This window comes from Neophocaena asiaeorientalis, unplaced genomic scaffold, assembly GCF_003031525.2.
Source record: "Neophocaena asiaeorientalis asiaeorientalis breed wild unplaced genomic scaffold, Neophocaena_asiaeorientalis_V1.1 scaffold433, whole genome shotgun sequence".
Taxonomy (NCBI): Eukaryota; Metazoa; Chordata; class Mammalia; order Artiodactyla; family Phocoenidae; genus Neophocaena; species Neophocaena asiaeorientalis.
The window spans coordinates 3,194,215-3,211,626 of record NW_020175040.1 but is presented as its reverse complement, the minus strand read 5'-3'; the positions used below and the strand labels follow the sequence as shown (position 1 = coordinate 3,211,626).

Below are 17,412 nucleotides of genomic sequence, written 5' to 3'. Positions count from 1 at the left end.
TCCAGAAAGAGTGTGAGATCTTCCCGGACGACACTGTGAGCACGCTGTACAGCCGCTTCCTCTTCCCCGAAGGCGTTAAAGGGATGGTAAGGCTGCCCCCAGGGCCTCCCCTGCTGGCACCCCCACCCCGCCCAGCTCCAGCCTGCTGCCCTGAGCTGGCCAGGATTCTGGAGGGGGAGAACGCTCATTTCAGGGTTTCAGAGGCAGGATTAGGACATATAATATTGTATACGCGGGACTCTTGCTTACAACTGTCAGAACAACTCAACAAGCTTTAGCCAAAAAGGGACATTTTTGGCTCATTTAAGATAGAAGACTCCAGGCAGGATGCCATCAAGCCTGGCTGAATCCAGAAGCTTAAGGCCTGTCACGGGATTCTATCTTTCTATTTCTTCACCCTGATTCTACTTTCCTCCGTTTGATTAGCTTCATCCTCAGGTTGCCCTTAAATGGGAGGAAAAGTAGTCACTTGTGGCTCAAGTTTTACACCTCTTGGTTCTAGGGGAAGAGAAGCTCTCTTGCCCCTAGATATGAATAAAAAACCAGAGGAGACTCTGATTGGCTGATTCAGGTCATGTGATGACCCCGAGCCAATCACTGGCTGGCATGGGGGAGCACTCTGATTGGCAGCCTCTGTCACACGTTCCGGTCTTGAGGGCTTCTGGCCAAGGCTGGCCCAGGTGTGGTCACTGCACTGAATTCGCGCAGGAGGAGGAGGGCCGACCCAAAGGCTGATGTCAGAGCTGGTTGTGCAGGCCCCGTAGAGGTGGTGTGTCTAGCCGGGGAGGCCGGCCAGGACAGGAGTCAGATGGGGACATCTTTATAGCACAGCAGTGGCTGCGCCCCCAGCCCTGGGCCCCATTATGTGGCCTTGGATCCACCTGTTCACAGGAGTGAGCAGGGAGACCTGCTGGAGGTTTGACGTGAGAGGCAGGAAGGGGTCATCTTGTTCATCCTACAGAAAACAACCGAGAGCATCCTTCAGGGCGGCGTCCAGTGGGCAGCCGCTAGTCACTGGTGGTTATTAAATTAATTTAAATGACTTGTAGTTAAAGATCAAGGTCATCAGGCTCACTGGCTACGTTTCAGGTCCCCAGAAACCACACGGGGCTGACGTGGAACACGTCCGTTACCAGGGAAGTTCCCCCTGGGCAGTCCTGCCTTAGACGCTTCTGAGTTCTCCCGGCTTCTCAGCCTCGGGTCTCCGGGGGCTCCCACCACCACCTTCCCTCCCTCCGGGCCCAGCGCCTTGGCTCTCCTCCCCAACGTCCCTGACTTCTTCTCCACAACCTTCCTCTTTCCTGGAGCAGAGAAACTGCTTCCTGCTGAACTTATTAGGGACCTCCAAACCCATCACGCAGTCCAGGAGCCATTCTGCCTAAGAGACAAGGAAGGTTTTAGAAACGTGGACGTTGGTGTGTGTTACACCGTAGAGGGCTTTAGCTTACATGATCTTCTAGGGCCTTGTGTGGGAGAGAGGGCGGGGTCTTGCAGTCATTGATCAGACTGGAAGTAGATTCGAGCTAATTTTACCTGTCCCTACAGCACCCATTCCGTGGGTGCCCGTCACGTGCCCACGTGGTGCCAGGTGGGTCTGTTCAGTGAGTGGCCTGGTCCAGACTCAGTGTGAACCCAGGGTCTGAGAGTTGGGGGGGCCCTAATGTTGGGGACACCAACCAACCCTCGTCTCCCCAGGTTCAGGCCGTGAAGCTGATCGCTGAGGGCAGAGCCCCCAGGCTCCCTCAGCCTGAGGACGGCGCCACCTACGAGGGGATTCAGAAGAAGGAAACAGCCCAGGTGAGTGCCAAGGCCCTGCCCACCCAAAGCCTGCCTGTACCCGGGCTGGGGAAGATGGGCAGCCAGGACGTACCTGTTCAAGGCCAGAAGAAAGAGCGGCCCCAGTGCAGGAAGCACGCGCTAGGCTCGAGTGGCACCTGGACAGGCAGGGAACAGGGTCTGTTTGGGTGCTTCCCCAAGGAAGCTCTTGGCTCTCGGCTCTTCCCCAAGGAAGAGGCAAGCGGGCCCTCAGGGAGAAGAGCTGGTGCGGGGGGAGGGTGTAAGAATCCGCCGTGCTGCTGGCTCCTCACACCTGAGATGAGACACCAGAGGGAATTCGGTTCCTCGGGACTGTCACCGGTCGGGAGCCCAGGTGGGCCCCTGGGCTGTAGCTGTGCTCAGGGCTCGCGGGGTGCTCTGTCGGGATCTGTGTGAGCCCTGTAAGTGAGGAGAAGCTGCCGGCGGGGAGGGATGGGATGGGACAGGCCTGCACTTTGTGTAGGGCCTTGGCCATCTTGAGCACAGAACATTATCTCCCCCAGGCCATCCCGGAGTTCACATCCTGTGAAGGACTGAGGGTCCACGCTCACCCAGATCCGGGTTGCCAGGGGGAGGCCCAGCCCAGCTCTGGGCCTCCGACTGGAGTCGAGAGGAAGCCAGACTTCCCAGCCCGTGCCCAGGGCTCCACCCAGTGTCAGGGTCATCAGGGCAGGAGGGGAGGCCAGAGGTGTTGCCCAGATGGTCAGGGAGAGGGGAGAGACCGCTGAGCACACACGTCCTGCCCCGCAGATCAACTGGGATCAGCCAGCAGAGGCCATTCATAACTGGATCCGCGGGAACGACAAGGTGCCGGGCGCCTGGACGGAGGCCTGTGGGCAGGTGTGTCCCTGCGTGGCCGGGACGGGCTGTGCTCCGTGTGTGTCCCCTGGCTGCACAGCTATCAGAATGTGGCTGAAGTAAGCGGTACACAGCCATTGCCCAGACCCCCAACCCCAGCCAGGTGCCCCCGGCCCCCTCAGCCTCTCCCTCAGGACCCGCGCGGCTGAAGGAGAGGGGCTGGCGCAGAGCGAGGCCGCCAGGCCCGGCGGCAGCTCTGGGGTCGAGCTGTGCTGGTTGTCCGACTCTCAGCCCCGGGCTGTCAGAAGTCCCGAAATAGCAGACGTGAAACTGACGAGTCGGCGACGTACTGCTAAGGAAGTTTATTGGGCATACACGGAAAGGACGCTTCCGGGCTCGGGAGCCCTCAGACCACACGCGGTCTGTCGATGAGCTGTGAACTGAGGAGGCAGTGACTGGTCATAACAAGAATTGCCTCCAATGATAGGGATTTGGCTAACGGTTACTTCATACCCATCTTGAGGAGCAGTGCGAATTTTGCTTACGATTTCCAGAGACACAAGCAAGACGTGACTGAGGTCAAGTTGGCCTTGACCAACTTGCAAAATAAGCTACATTGAGCTCTGCCCCTGGGACTGAACTGGTTTTGTCTGCTCAGGAACTCTACAAGGCTGGTCTGCATTTGTGTTTGATCTGAGCAGCTCCCAGAGACCCCGGGCCCGGCCCTCACTTGTCTTTGCCCCGGGGCTGGGGCCCTTTGGCCGAGCTCCGTCGAAGGCAGCCCTGTCCTCCACGGAGCCCCCGGCTGTCCCAGCCCCTGCTCGCAGGCTGGCTGCCAGACCGTCCAGGGTCTCTGCTGCCTGCGCCGCCACCAGACCCCCTGCACGGTAGCCGGGGCTTGGTGGCGTCCCCAGGTAGCACCCTCCCTTGGCGGTGCTGCAGCAGACCTGCCGGTGACTGTCCCCCCCGGGTCGGAGGTCACGGGCCAGCGCGCGGTGACGTAGGGCCCCTCCGAGCCCTCAGTGCCTTCTCCAGGTCTCGTCCATGCCCGCATTTGTGCCCTGACCCTCACCCCCACCCCGTGATTTCCCAGCCCCCACGGCCCCTCCTGGCCCCCCCCAGTGGGCCTCTCTCATCCAGCACCTTCTGCTTTTCCTGTCCTCAACAGAAGCTGACGTTTTTCAGCTCGACGCTGAGCACTGAAGGCCTGGTGCCCGAGGGAGAAACTCTGCCCATCCCAGGAGCCCATCGGCCAGGGGTGGTCACCGGAGCGGGACTCATCCTCTTCGGGAATGACGACCGAATGGTAACGTTGCTGCTGTGGGTCCTCTGTCCGTACTGTAGGCTGAAGGCCACACACGCCTGTCCAGGGGCTCGGGCCCCACAGGGAGGCTCCAGGCTTTTCTGGAGGAAACGGAAAAAGGAGACCACAGGCTCCGGGAGGGAAGACCCTCGACTGCTGGGTCAGCCGGCTTCTTCCCTGTCCCGGGAAGGCTGGCCCTGGGCTCTTCCTGCCCAGGTGCCCCCACCCAAGCTGGGTGCCCTGGGTGGGTGTCAGAGTTGGGGAGGCCCTCTCCGGGGAGCCCGGACCTGGAGTCCGGGTGCCCAGGGCACGGCCATTGGACCTCTGTGCCTCAGTTTCCTTCTCTTTGAACAAGGAAGCCGCACCGGGCACATAACATGCTCTGACTCACCTTAGAGAAGTGCAGCTCAGAGTGACAGCTACGATTTATGCAACTAAATATTTATAGCATCTCTGCGTGCCAGGCACTGTTCAAAAACAGCTGGATGGTTTAATTTAGTTTTCCTAACAACCGTATGAGACATGTATCAGTACTATACCCATTTTACCGAGTAGAAAACTGAAGCAAAGAGGTTAAATCAGCTGCCCATCTTCACCCAGGCTAGCCTGTGGCAGAGCTGGGAGTCCAGCCCTAGCTCTGGCTCTGAGGCCCACCGCTCAGCCGTGATACTCTGCCTTAGCGCTCCCCCCACGCAGCGGTGGGCAGATCTGGGCCTTAAGGTACCAGGGGCAGAGAAGAAGCAGGACAGGCAGGAGTCTCTGAGCACTTTGGGGAATTTCAGCAAACGCTGGGATGCTGAACGCTTGGTAGCGGTGGCACGCACAGGCCAGGTGGGTGTGGGGCAGCTTTCGTCGGACTGGCGTGAGCTCACGCTGGGTGCCCCCCCGCTGGCCTGAGGCTGCCTGCAATCTGCAGTGACTGGGGGTTTCAGGTATTCGTGGTTGATGCCTTCAGACGCTACGTATCTGTCTCCGATCACGTTCCCAAAGCAGATCTGAAACAAGAGTTCTAGTGCTTGTGAGTTATCGAGGGAAGCGGCTAGGGCAGAGGAAAATGCTCAGCAAAGATACAGGTTCTGGAGCCGTACAGCCTCCTTCCGCCCCCCGGGCAGGCTCTGCGCTGTGAATCGCCTCTGCCCACTAGGCCCCCGCATCCTCACGGCACTCAGGCCTGGGTTTCCACCCCCACTGGGGGTGGGTGAGGGGCAGCGAGGCGTAGCCCCTGGGCTTCTCTGCATGACCATGACCGTGCTTACCCACCAACAGCGGTCAGTGAGAAGGGTGCACGTGTAGACCACTAGCAGCAGGCGGAGGGAGTAGGGGGTTGGGCTAAGTCCTCCGTGAATCCGTGAGGCCGGCAAAGTAAAGGAGCAGCCTTCGTGGAGACCCTTGGTTGAGCGTCTTTCAGGAACTTCCAGCTGGGGCCTGGCTAGGCTTTAGCTCCAGAAATCTCCAGAGCATCTTGGGAAGACAGCAGGGGTGCGCAGTCAGCCGGGAGCCCGGCTGTGGTTCCGTCCGGTGTGTACAGAAGGTGCCGTTTTCATAGACGACTGTTACCCGACAGACGCGGTCCCTGCCGTGAGCTCACCTGCTTCTCTGCCCCGAGGGGCACCTGCTGACCTGTGCCAGGTTTCTAGGGAGTTTCTGGAAGCTGGGCTCTTGGGTGATTAGTTGTTTTCTCCATTGACTTTCAAGGTAGTGCTTGAATTACTTTAGTCTAACGAGTAGGCATCAGTTTTATAGGGTAACCCAGCCATTACTGGTTTTCGAGCTTGAGAGCATGGTGGGGTGGACGGCAGGGAAGGAGCTCGAGCGGGTCCCTATGGCAGCAGCCTCCTCGCCGGGTCTGGGCTCCCGGGCCTGCCTCCGGGGAGGATGGAGACGAGCGTGTGCCCGCCGCTCGGGCAGCCTCGGGTCCCGACAGCCTTCCTTTGGCAGCTGCTGGTGAAGAGCATCCAGCTGGAGGATGGCAAGATGATCCCAGCCTCGCAGCTCTTCAGGGGGGCAGACAGCACTGGCCTCGAGCTGACGGAGGAGGACCTGGTCACTGCGGAGGCTGTGCGGGTAAGAGACACCTGCGAGGCCACCGTCTGGTGGGGCAGGTCGTGCACAGCAGGTGCGTTTCGCAAATCGCACACCCTGGGGTCGGGCCGTGCACACCATCTAAGGACGTATGTCCTGGCCCCGGGCACAGTGTTGGTCCTGTCCTGTCACAGGGCTTCCTGATGCCCCCGCCCCTCCTTCCTGTGCCACCGGGACCTAGGACTCGGCTGCTGGGTCCGACTCCTCTGGGGACACACTGTCAACAGTGGGCAAATAGAATAGCTGGAGGACCCGGTTGTCCTGCCGTAGAGCATGTGCGCCGGAACCTTCCGGAAAGGCCTCCCGAGAGGGAGACCCCCACGTGGTCACCAGCACAGGTGTCACAGTCGGCCGCCCTGGACTCCGGGCCACCCCTCCCGTGTGCCGCTGGACACCACTGCCCTCTCGGAGGCCCGGTGTCCCCCCGACCTGGAGTCCAGGCATCGGCCACTTCCCAGAACCACCCTCCTGCTCTCTGCTCCACCCCCCTCTCCCTGGAAGGCGTGGTTTGGAGGGTGTTTAGCTGTGTTGCTCAGAGGGGGCTGGATGGATTTTCAGCTGTTCACTCGTTCGGTCGTGGCTTCGCTTATTTGAGATACGCGTGAGACACTAGGGGTGTGATGGTCAGCAGTGTCTCTGCTGTCACGCGTGTCCCTTCTCACAGGAAAGAGAGCTGGCGAGCGACCAGGCAAGGGATAAAATAATTTCCGACGGGAGATGTGCTCAGAGGGCGGTAACGGTGACGGGAACGAGGTGCCTGGAGGCCGGGGATGCTGCAGAAGGGAGTTCGGGGAAGGCCACCCTGGGTAGGGGCGTGGTCTGTGCTGAGACCCAAGTGCAGACAGACGGCAGGCACAGCAAATGCTGAGAGCCGGGGAGCCACGGAGGGCCAGGCGGCGGCCGCGGGGCCACTGCGTGCTCGTGACCAGTGCAGACGCAGGACCCAGCAAGGGGGGACGGGGGAGCCTGCCGGTCCGGGGGGCACCAAGCACCTCCTCAGGCGGAGGCTGAACATTCTGAATGTCTATTAAAAAAAAAGCCTGTTCATTCAAAAAGTATTCTTGGAGCAATTGCTCTGGCCCTGGGCCTGAGCCTGCCCTGGGGTTACGGGGCCAGCTGGACAGACTGCCTTTTGGAGCTGGTGGCCGAGTGGTACCGGGATGGCTGAGGCTGGTGGCAGAAGAGGTAACAGCTTAGTGGCACCTGTTAGGACCTCAGTACCGCTGGCCGTGAGCCCAACGGTCATAAGAAAAGCAGATGCTTCTAGAGTGTCCGGGTTACTCTAAACTGAGTTCCAGACGTGCAGCAGAGGCCTCACGGGCTCTGAGGCAGCATGGGCTCCTGCACCCCGAGCTCTGCCAGCCTCGTTCCAGGGATGCTCCCAGGGCTGCCCCCAGCCCCTTGCCCAGATGAGGAGACCGAGGCAGGGGAGGCTGCCTGCATCTGACGGCTTGTCAGGCGCCGAGCTGGGGTCTGGACGAGGCCACGCGGCCGCTCGGGTTCCATACGCCCCAGGAGGGTCGGCGTGCAGCACCCACACAGCGACAGTGACTGCTGGCCCCAGGCTGAGCGAGCGTTGCAGTCAGTGAAGGTTTGGAGGAAGAGGTGATTTAGCAGTTGACCTTGAAGGATGCCCAGGATTAAGTGTGAGCTGGGGGTTCAAGGAAGCCTGTCACCAGAGGGTGAGAGCCTGGGTGGAGGCCCGGGGAGAAGGGATGGCTCAGGACGGCTTCTGATGGTCTCTAGGAGGATGGGGGGTGGGAGCAAATCCAGGGCAGCCTCCTGAGAGAGGCCAGGCAGGGTCAGCCTAGGGGTCGCCACGGGCTGGTCCTGGTTGGGCCACAGCCTGGAGCCCGGCCTGAGTATGGGCCTCCCGGCGCCTGCCCTGAAACACCCCGCTGGGAGCTGCCCAGAGAGCAGTTGTCCCGTTGTGTCCTGTCGTGACCCATAGGATGGCCCTCCTGTGCTGCCCACTCGGCTCTCACTGCCCTGTCCACGCTCGTCCACGAGGCCTGGGGCAGGAACCACTGCCCTCCACAGGCCCGGGACAGAGGGGCACAGAGCCAGCACCCCCCGCTTTGCTCTCCCTTCCACGTGGCAGCACCCCCACACAGTGTCAGGCGGGGACACCCACACTGGGCAACCCTCCAGGTGGGGCCGGCGGGGGGCGGGTCTCGGGAGGAGCTCCGGCACATCTGTCCTCCCGCCCCCCCGGACCAGTGTGGGGACCCCCGCGAAGCTGTGGTCAAGATGAGGTGGGTGTGCGGACAGCAGCCTGGGCTCCTGCTTCCCCAGGGAGGCTATCACCCCAGTACCATGAGGCACCCGGGAGCATCAGAGAGTGGAGTGGACGGGCCAGCCTGGCGCCGGGCAGTGCGCACGCACCCGGGGCTGTTCCCACCCCCACCGCTCGCGTCCGGGCCCTGGGAGCCGCGTGTTCACCACTCCTGCTTTCCAGGGTGCCTGGAAACGGATTCTCCCCAACGTCGTGGAGGTGGAAGACTCCACTGACTTCTTCAAGTCGGGGGCCGCGTCGCTGGACGTCGTCAGGTAAGGCCTGGAGTGGGGGTGGTGTCCCAGGCGTCTCTAGGTCAGGAGTCACCCTAAAACGGAGTGGCAGGAAACCATGTGGGTCAGGGATCCAGAAAGGACTCACGAGTGCCGGCCTCGGGCCCACCAGGAGTGGACCAGCGGGAGCTGGGACAGCTGGGCAGGCATGTCCTCCCCCAGGCTGTGTCGTGGCCCCAGAGCGGCCGCTCTGGGACTTGGACGTCTAGCTGGCGGCTCCCGGCTCTACAGACGTGAGGCCAGCAAGCAGACAGGTGCAGACCACTGCCCTGACTGGTCTCAGTGGCCACAAGCCCACCCAGATTCAAGGGTAGGGGCGGGACTGAGACTCACCCCTCATGGGAGGAAGATCAAACAATGTGCGGCTCTTTTATTTTTTTATTTATTTTATTTACGTTTTTAAAGTAAATTTATTTATTTTTGGCTGTGTTGGGTCTTTGTTGCTGCACGCAGGCTTTCTCTAGTTGCGGCGAGCGGGCGCGGCTCTTCGTCGCGGTGCGCGGGCTTCTCATTGTCGTGGTTTCTCTTGTTGTGGAGCACGGGCTCTAGGCTTGCGGGCTTCAGTAGTTGTGGCACATGGGCTCAGTAGTTGTGGCTCGCGAGCTCTAGAGCGCAGGCTCAGTATTTGTGGCTCACGGGCTTAGTTGCTCCGCGGCATGTGGGATCTTCCCGGACCAGGGCTCGAACCCACGTTGCCTGCATTGGCTGGCAGATTCTAAAGCAGTGCGCCACCAGGGAAGCCCTGCACGGCTCTTTTAAAACTGCCACAAGCCCAGCACCCCGGTGAAAGCCAGCGTGTGTGGGGAGGGACCAGGCAGGTAGGGCCTGGCACAGGTGGGCCCGCTGGGCTGGAGCGCGGGCAGTCAGGGAGTCGTGATTGCGACTCTTTCTATTTCATTTTATTTTTTGAAACGGATAGTTGTTTACTTATTTTTTTTTAAGTCTTTATTGAATTTGTTACAATATCGCTTCTGTTTTACATTTTGGTTTTCTGGCCGCGAGGCATGTGGGATCTTAGCTCCCCAACCAGGGATCCAACCCATACCCCCTACATTTTAAGGCCAAGTCTTAACCACTGGACCGGCAGGGGAGTCCCACAAGTCTTTTTAAATTTTAGGAATGACTTTACGTGCAGTGAGGTGCACGGCTCTTGAGAGGACAGTGTGGTAGCTTTGATTTAACGTGTGTAACACACACGTTATAGCACATGTGTAATATATATATTACGTGATGTATATCGTATCTCACAAGCTACACGTTGATGAAGACATGGGCCCCAGCCTCACTCCAGGGCATCCCTCCTGCCCCTCCCCAGTCGGCGGCCCCCAGGGATGATCCGTCACCACAGATCAGGTCACCCAGTCTTCAACTTCATGTGAACTGTCTCTCTTGCCCTTTCACAGTGGTAATAAGTTCTAATTTGTATAAAGAGAAGGATAATTTTGTATCTGTATTCATCAGGGATATTAGCTTGTAGTTTCGTTTCTTCTGCTGTCCCTATCTGGCTCAGGTATCAGGGTAACGCTGACCTCGAAACGTGAGTTTGGGAGTGTTTCCTCCTCTTCCGTTTTTTTGGAATAGTTTGAGAAGGATTGGTATTAATTCTTTTTAAATGTTGGGTGGGATTCACCAGGTGTTCCCTGGTGAATCCCACCCAAAGTCCTGGGCTTTTCTTTGTTGGGAGGTTTTCCATCACCAATTCAGTCTCCTTACTTGTTATTGGTCTGTTCGGATCATCTGTTTCTTTATGATTCAGTGTTGGTAGGTTGTGTGTCTCTGGGAATGTGTCCATTTCTTCTGGGTCATGCAATTTGTTCATGTGTAATTGTTCACAGGAGTCTCTTATGATGCTTTTTATCCGTGTGGTATCCGTTGTATCGTCTCCTCTTTCATCTAATTTTTTTGTTTTAGTCTTCTCTTTTTCCTTAGTCTACCTAAAGATTTGTCTCCTTTTTTTATCTTTTCAAAAAGCCGACTCTTAGTTTTGTTGATCTTTTCTATTGTTCCCCCCCCCCGGTTTCTATTTTATTTATTTCCACTGCGATCTTTGCCATTTCCTTTCTTCTGTTACCTTTTGACTTAGTTTGTTCTTGTTCTGATTCCTTGAGGTGTAAAATTAGGTTGTTTATTTGCGACTTTTTTTCTTAATACGGACATCGATCACCACACACTTCCCTTTAAGAACTCTTTCTCTGGGTCCTATAAGTTTTGGTATGTTGTGTTTCCCTTTCATTTGTCTCAAGGTAGTTTTTGGTTTCCCGTCTGATTTCTTTGGCCCATTGGTTGTTCAGGTGTGTGTTGTTTAGTTCCCGGACCGGGGCGCGAACCCGCGTCCCCTGCATCGGCAGGCGGACTGTCAACCACTGCGCCACCAGGGAAGCCCCAGCTGCATTTTTTTGAATTTAGTTTTCCTCCAGCTTTTGATGTCCAGTTTCCACCATCGTGGATAGAAAAGATGCTTGGTATGATTTCAGTCTTCTTACATTTGTTAAGACTTGTTTTGTGACCTCACCTGCGACCTGTCCTTGAGAGGAATTGGTACCGTGCCGCTGGGTGGAGTACCCTGCGTATGTGTGTGAGGTCCGTCTCACCCCCAGAGTTCAGTCCCCCGTCTGCCTCTTGATCTTCTGCTTGGATATTCTGTGCGCTATTGAAAGTGAGGTGTTGAAATCTCATGGATCTTTGCGATGCTACTTCTCCCTTCAGTTATCTCAATATTTGTTTCGTACATTTAGGTGGCCTGATGTCGGGTGCGCATATGCTTATAATTGTTATATCTTCCTGGTCAATTGGCCTTTAACCATTGTACAGTGTCCTTTGTTTCTTGACAGTTTTTGATTTAAAATCTATCTTGTCTGATAAGAGTATGGCTACCCCAGCTCTCTTTTGATTATATTTGCATGGAATACCGTTACTATCCTTTTTCTTTCAGCCTTTTTGCATATTTTCATCTAAGTGAATCTCTGGTGGTATATGGATGGATGCTGTTTCTATCCAGTCTCATAACCTATGTTTTTAAGAGGAGAGTTCAGTCCATTTCCATGTAACCAGATTACTGATAAAGGGTTTACTTCTGCTGGCTGGCTGTTTTCTGTATGTCTTTTATGCTTTTTGTTCCTCAGTGTCTCTATCACTGCCTTTTTCTGGTACTATACCACTTGGATTCCCTTTTTTTTTTTTTTTTTGCTATTTCTTAATTACCTTGGAGATAACAGTTCACATCTTTAACTTATAACAATGTAGTTTGAATAATACCAACTTAATTTCAATAAAATATAAACACTCATATCCTACATATAGTCACCCCATCCCTTTATATTGTTATTATCCTAGATTACATCTTTATACATTGGATACCCACTAATATAGGTGTTAAATGTTTGTTTTATGTATTTGCCTATTACGTAACATAGTAAAAGGGGAGAAGCTGTGAACCATACCAAAAGTACAGTAATACTGGCGTTCCTATTTACCTACGTAGTTCCCTTTGCTAGTGCTCTTTACTTTTCCTTATGGCTTTGAGTTACTGTTTAATGTCCTTTCACCTCAGCCTGAAAGACTCCCTTTAGGGCACGTTTACTAGCAATGAACTCCCTCAGCTTTTGTTTATCTGGAAACGTCTTAATTTCTCCTTCATTCTTGAAAGATAGTTTTGATGCATATGGAACTCTTGGTTGACACTTTTTTCCTTTCAGGACTTTAAATATGCCATCCCACTGCCTTCTGGCTTTCATGGGTTTTGGGGGGGAATCAGGTTTTCATTTTATTGAGGATCCTTTGTGTGTGATTAGCTTCTCTCTTGCTGCTTTCCAAATTCCATCCTTGTCTTTGGGTCTCAGTGGGCTGACTGTCACGTGTCTTGGTGTGCTTCTCTTTGAGTTTATCCCGCTTGGAGTTCATTGAGCTTCTCGAACGTGTATATTCATGTGTTTCCTCAGATCTGGGAACTTTGGGGGCATTATTTCTTCAAATGTTTTTTCTGTCCTGTTCTCTCTCTTCTCTGGACCTGGTATGATGAGTGTGACCTGGTGATGTTCCACTGGTCCCTGAGGCTCATTTTCATTTTCATTCGTATTCATTCGTTTTTCCTTCTACTCCTCATACTGGATAATTTCAGGTTCACGACCTTTTCTTCTGCTTGTTCAGATGTGCTCTTGAAGCCTCTAGTGAGTGTTTCATTTCAGTTATTGTATGTGTCAGCTTGAGAATTTGTTTGGCTTATTATTATAATTTCTATCTCTTTCTTGATATTCTCATTTTTTTCATAATCATTTTCCTAGTTTCCTTTAAGTCACTGAACACATTTAAGATGGTTGATTTAACGTCTTTGGTAATAATCCCTGGGGATGGTTTCTTTTTTCCTGTAAATGGGCCTGTTTCTTCGTATGTTTTGCGACGTTTTGCTCAAACTGGACATTTTGCGTGTAGTGCTGCTGTGTCAGTTCTGAGAATCTGATTCTCTCACTCCGGGGAGGTTGTTAAATCTTGCTTGTTGAGGGTTGGAGCCATCCATTTGTGACTTTTCCAAACTTTTCTTTGCATGGTGTGTATACCTTGTTGTGTGTAATCATTGAAGCTTCTCTTGTTATCCCTGGGGTCGTACACACTATGCAAAGCGTGTATGGGATTGGCCGTTCTTTGGGCCAGCCCCTCAGCGATCAAAAGCAGCCCCAGCACTTGGAACCCACGACCCAGATGTGTGGAGGACGAGGACCTCATTGCCCCCCCAACCCCCGCCTCCAGGAGGCCACTGCAGGAGTGACCTGCTGCCACTGCTGCCTCCTGCCCCGGGGGTGGAAAGTCTGGAAGTTCCTGCCACACCCCAGCTCTTCGCCACGTTCTTCCCTGGAAGCTGCAAGTGTCGCCGAGACTCGAGAATTCCAAAGCATTTGGTTCAGACAATTCCTGTCTGTTCAATAGTTGTTTAGGTGGAGGGACGGGTTTTTGGAGCTTCTTGCTCTGCCATTTTGTGTCTATAAAGGGGCTTTTATTCCTCTTCGGTAAATACCTAAAAGCGTTGGGAAGTATATGTTTAATTTTTAGGGGACTGCCAAAGTGCTTGCAACGTGGCTGCCAAAGTACCGTTTTACAATCCCACCAGCAGGGGGCGGGGGTTCGGGTGCTGTGCAGCCTCACCACTGGTTGGTGTTAACCAGTGGCTTTAAGTTCAGAGATGCTGGTAAGTACGGAGCCGTCTCGTTGTGGTTGGTTCGCATTTCCTGTGGACGAGCGATGTGGAGCATCTTTTCATATGCTTGTTTGCCATCCATATTTCTGCCTTGGTGAAGCATCTGGTCAGTCTTTTGCCTATTTTCACTTGGGTTTTTCTCTTAGAATTGATTTTAAGAATTATTTACGTATTCTGAAGCCGAGTCTTTGATCAGGTATGTGAGTTGGAAATATTTTCTCCCAATCTGTGGCTTGTCTTTTCATTCTTTTCACACTGTCTTTCAATGATTATTATTAATCTTCTATTAATTATTACCACGTGGATTGTCTCATTTACTCATCAGGAAATAGTAGAGGAGCCATGATTGGTCCAATTTTACAGGCAAAGAAACTAGGCTCAGAGCAATTGGTCACTTGCCCGAGGTCACAAATTCATAAGTGCTGGAGCCAGAACTTGAAACCAGAGCCTCTGAATCCACGGACTGGGCTTTTAACCCTAACTGTAGACTGACACCCACGCCTCGGGGGCTGAGATGAGCCACCACCTCTGCCGCTAGAACCAGGCAGGTCTGCCAGGCCTCCTCCAGGCCCTCGCTTTTCCATCTTCCCTCCAGACTGGTTGAGGAAGTGAAGGAGCTGTGTGACGGCCTGGAGTTAGAAAATGAAGACATCTACATGGCAACCACCTTCGGGGACTTCATGCAGCTGCTAGTGAGAAAGATGCGAGGGGACAACAAGGAGAGCCAGTGCGTCATCGACCACGTGAGTCCTGGGCCCCCCATGCGGGCCCGGCCTGGGTGTCATCGACCACGTGAGCCCTGGGCCCACCACGTGGGCCCGGCCTGCACACCCCTCAGGCACCCATACCTGTGGATCCACAGTGACACTTGGGGGAAGCCTGGATGTCCAGAAGCTTTAGTGACCCAAGCTTCCCTTGGTAATTCCAAATAGCCTAAAGATGCCAGGCGGCAGGACAAACTCAACAGAGGGAATTGTTGTCCAAGACTCAGCATAGGGGACAGGTTCGGTCCCAAGACAGGAGACGGGGTATTAAGGAGAGACTTTGACAGTGTTCTTCTCTCTCCACCCCCTTTCTCCTTTGGTGGGTTTCCTGGCGTGGCTTCCAGCCCTGCCAGCTCACCCTGTGCCCCCGGGTGACCCTCATCCCTGGTCCTGGCTCCACCACCTCCCAGCAATGGCAGCGGCTTCCTGCTGGTGTCGACCTCTGGCTTGACTCGTGGCTTCTCAGCTCTTCTACCACCTGTGCAACCAGTCACCTGTGTGAAGTTCCGTTGGTTGAAACGAGAGAGAGAGAGAGAGAGAGAGAGAGAGAGAGAGAGAGAGAGAGAGAAAGAGAGAGAGAGAAAGGGATTGGGAATGTTCTCCCAATAAGGAAAACAAATGATTCTCTACATTCAACTTGTATATATGAAGTATGAGGAAGTAACTAAGTGCAGATGTAATTTTTAAAGAACTGTGGAAAAACCATCCCTGGGGTATCTCGGTAGACTACCAACTCCTATGGGAATTAGCTTTGTGATAGTTTGTCTGGCTGGTGCTTTGGAACAAGGGCTGATGAAGAAAGTATGGGTGACCGGGGTGGACACCAGGCTGGCCTTAGGGCTGTGGACAAATGACTGCGGAAGGAGGGGCGGCATCCCGGAGGCTCCGCGTTCATCGTGGGATTGCAGGCCCGAGGGGCAGTGAGCGGGGGCCGCATCACGTCTGGGGGCCACAAGTGCTGTCTGCCCACTGGCGCTTCCTGTGTGTGGAGGCCACGCAACCAGCCCAAGGTCAGTGGCAGAGCCGGGGCTCCAGCCAGGCAGTCTAGCTGCGGAGTCTGGCCCTCCATCTCTGCTTACCACTCAGCTGCCACCTCTGCCCACACGACCACTCCCTGGGCAGCAGGGCTGGATCCGATGAGGACACCGAGTAGCCCGGGCCCTGGGGGGGGGGGGCAGGGTGAGTGGTCCCTGTGTCTCTGGTGGGGTCGTGCCCATCAAGGATGCCCCTTCGCGAAGAATCCACACTGCAGCTCCGGCCTGTGGCCCTTCGTCCCCAGGTGGAAAAGACCGTGAACAAGCTGACCCTCCGAATGCCCCACCAGCTCTTCATCGGAGGCGCGTTTGTGGACGCCGAGGGCGCCAAGACCTATGAGACCATCAACCCGACAGACGGAAGTGTGAGTGCAGGCCCAGCACCCCCTTGCCCCGCACAGGCCCCCGATGCCCCCTCTCCCATCTACTCCCCCTCCCCAGTCTGGGGGCCTCTGGGACCCGACTGGGGGCCTCTGCTGGGGAGAGAAAACACTGCAGTCAGCCTCCAGCCCTTCCTACAGGAACAGCGTAGAGAGGGAGATGCGGTGGGGAGGGTGATGGGGGCGCGGGAGGACTCTGGAGGGTCTGCAGCAGAGTTAAGCCCTCCCAAGGAGGAAACGGAGGCCATTCCCTCCCCTCCACACCTCAAGAATAACCCCAGCGTCGGGAGGGCCGCCTCGCATCCCGGGTTTGTCAAGACGCCCTGGCTGTAGCTGTCCTGCTCGGTGCACACGTATGGCGCTGTCACTTTCATGCACGCTCACACACACCTTCCTACAGACACGTACCGCAGAAGACAGGGCCTCAGAATGGTCCTCTGAGGGGAGTTTAAGAAAGTGATGGGCAGGTTGTGTGGACCCGGACAGGTGCCCTCAGGCAGGAAAGTCAGGTGCTGCCACCACAGCCTCGGGGCCAGTTTTGGGAAGCCCGGGCAGGAGGCTGTGTGGATGCCTGGCGCCGGGGCCGTGGGCAGGGAGGGCACAGCCTACCTGCGGTGACCAGCGAGGAGGCGCTGGCCTCCGCCCTCCCACCCCATCCACGTGGCGGGAGGTATGGGGGGGACCTGTGCTGTTGGGAGGTGGGCACCCTCGGGACATGGAATGCAGGGGCGTTGGGCTGGCTTATGTCACTTCAGGAGCAAACCTCCCGCCTGCGCCTCCCTAAATTTATGGGTCTCTGCTCTCGGTTTGCAAACGCTGGGCTGACCCTCGGCCTTATGGCTGCAGCCTGAGTCCGTCACCCTGTTTCGGGTCAGTGGGAGAGTAGAGGGAAGGCCCTCGGGACGTAGGAACACGGCCCCTTCTGCAGGCCCCATCTCCCCTCGTCGTGCAGACCCTGCCCATGCCCTCCTGTCTGCCGACCTTCGCCTCCGCGGCCGCCCAGGTGGCCAGGCAGGGCTTCAGGGCTCCACTCCACCACAGGTCATCTGCCAGGTGTCCCTGGCCCAGGTCAGCGACGTGGACAAGGCCGTGGCTGCTGCGAAGGACGCCTTTGAGCACGGGCTGTGGGGGAAGATCAGCGCGCGGGACCGGGGCCGCCTCCTGTACAGGTGGGACCTCGCCCGCACCCACCTTCCTGTCCCGGGCCTTCCTCTCAGGCCGCGGCTGGCGCTCACGTCCTCCTGTGAGGACGCGGTCCCGGAAGGGCAGTGTGACCACGGCCTGAGGCCCAGGGGAGGCTTCTCAGAGGAAGTAGCTTGAGAGGCAGGAGGGACTGTCCCAGGCGGGGGCCTGGGGGAGGTGCCCGGGTGGAGGGAACAGTGTGGGCGGAGACGAGGCACCGAGTGAGGCTAATAGCTGCTCCTGGGCCGGCCCAGAGGGCACTGCTTCCTTGCCGGGCGGGGCTCCCAGGAGCAGGTCG

General features: G+C 56.0%; 1 protein-coding gene across 1 annotated transcript in view; it reads left to right on the top strand.

Annotated features, from left to right (window-relative positions):
* The window catches only part of ALDH1L1 (aldehyde dehydrogenase 1 family member L1), a 43,292-nt gene that overhangs the window by 3,133 nt on the left and 22,747 nt on the right, over positions 1 to 17,412 (top strand). The window contains exons 4-12 of the mRNA XM_024763402.1: positions 1 to 86; positions 1,696 to 1,797; positions 2,566 to 2,655; positions 3,782 to 3,919; positions 5,855 to 5,980; positions 8,457 to 8,548; positions 14,350 to 14,497; positions 15,798 to 15,917; positions 16,974 to 17,101. The exon at positions 1 to 86 is cut by the window's left edge and continues 11 nt beyond it. Of these exons, the coding sequence (XP_024619170.1) occupies positions 1 to 86; positions 1,696 to 1,797; positions 2,566 to 2,655; positions 3,782 to 3,919; positions 5,855 to 5,980; positions 8,457 to 8,548; positions 14,350 to 14,497; positions 15,798 to 15,917; positions 16,974 to 17,101 (1,030 nt within the window). The remainder of the gene's footprint in view (positions 87 to 1,695; positions 1,798 to 2,565; positions 2,656 to 3,781; positions 3,920 to 5,854; positions 5,981 to 8,456; positions 8,549 to 14,349; positions 14,498 to 15,797; positions 15,918 to 16,973; positions 17,102 to 17,412) is intronic.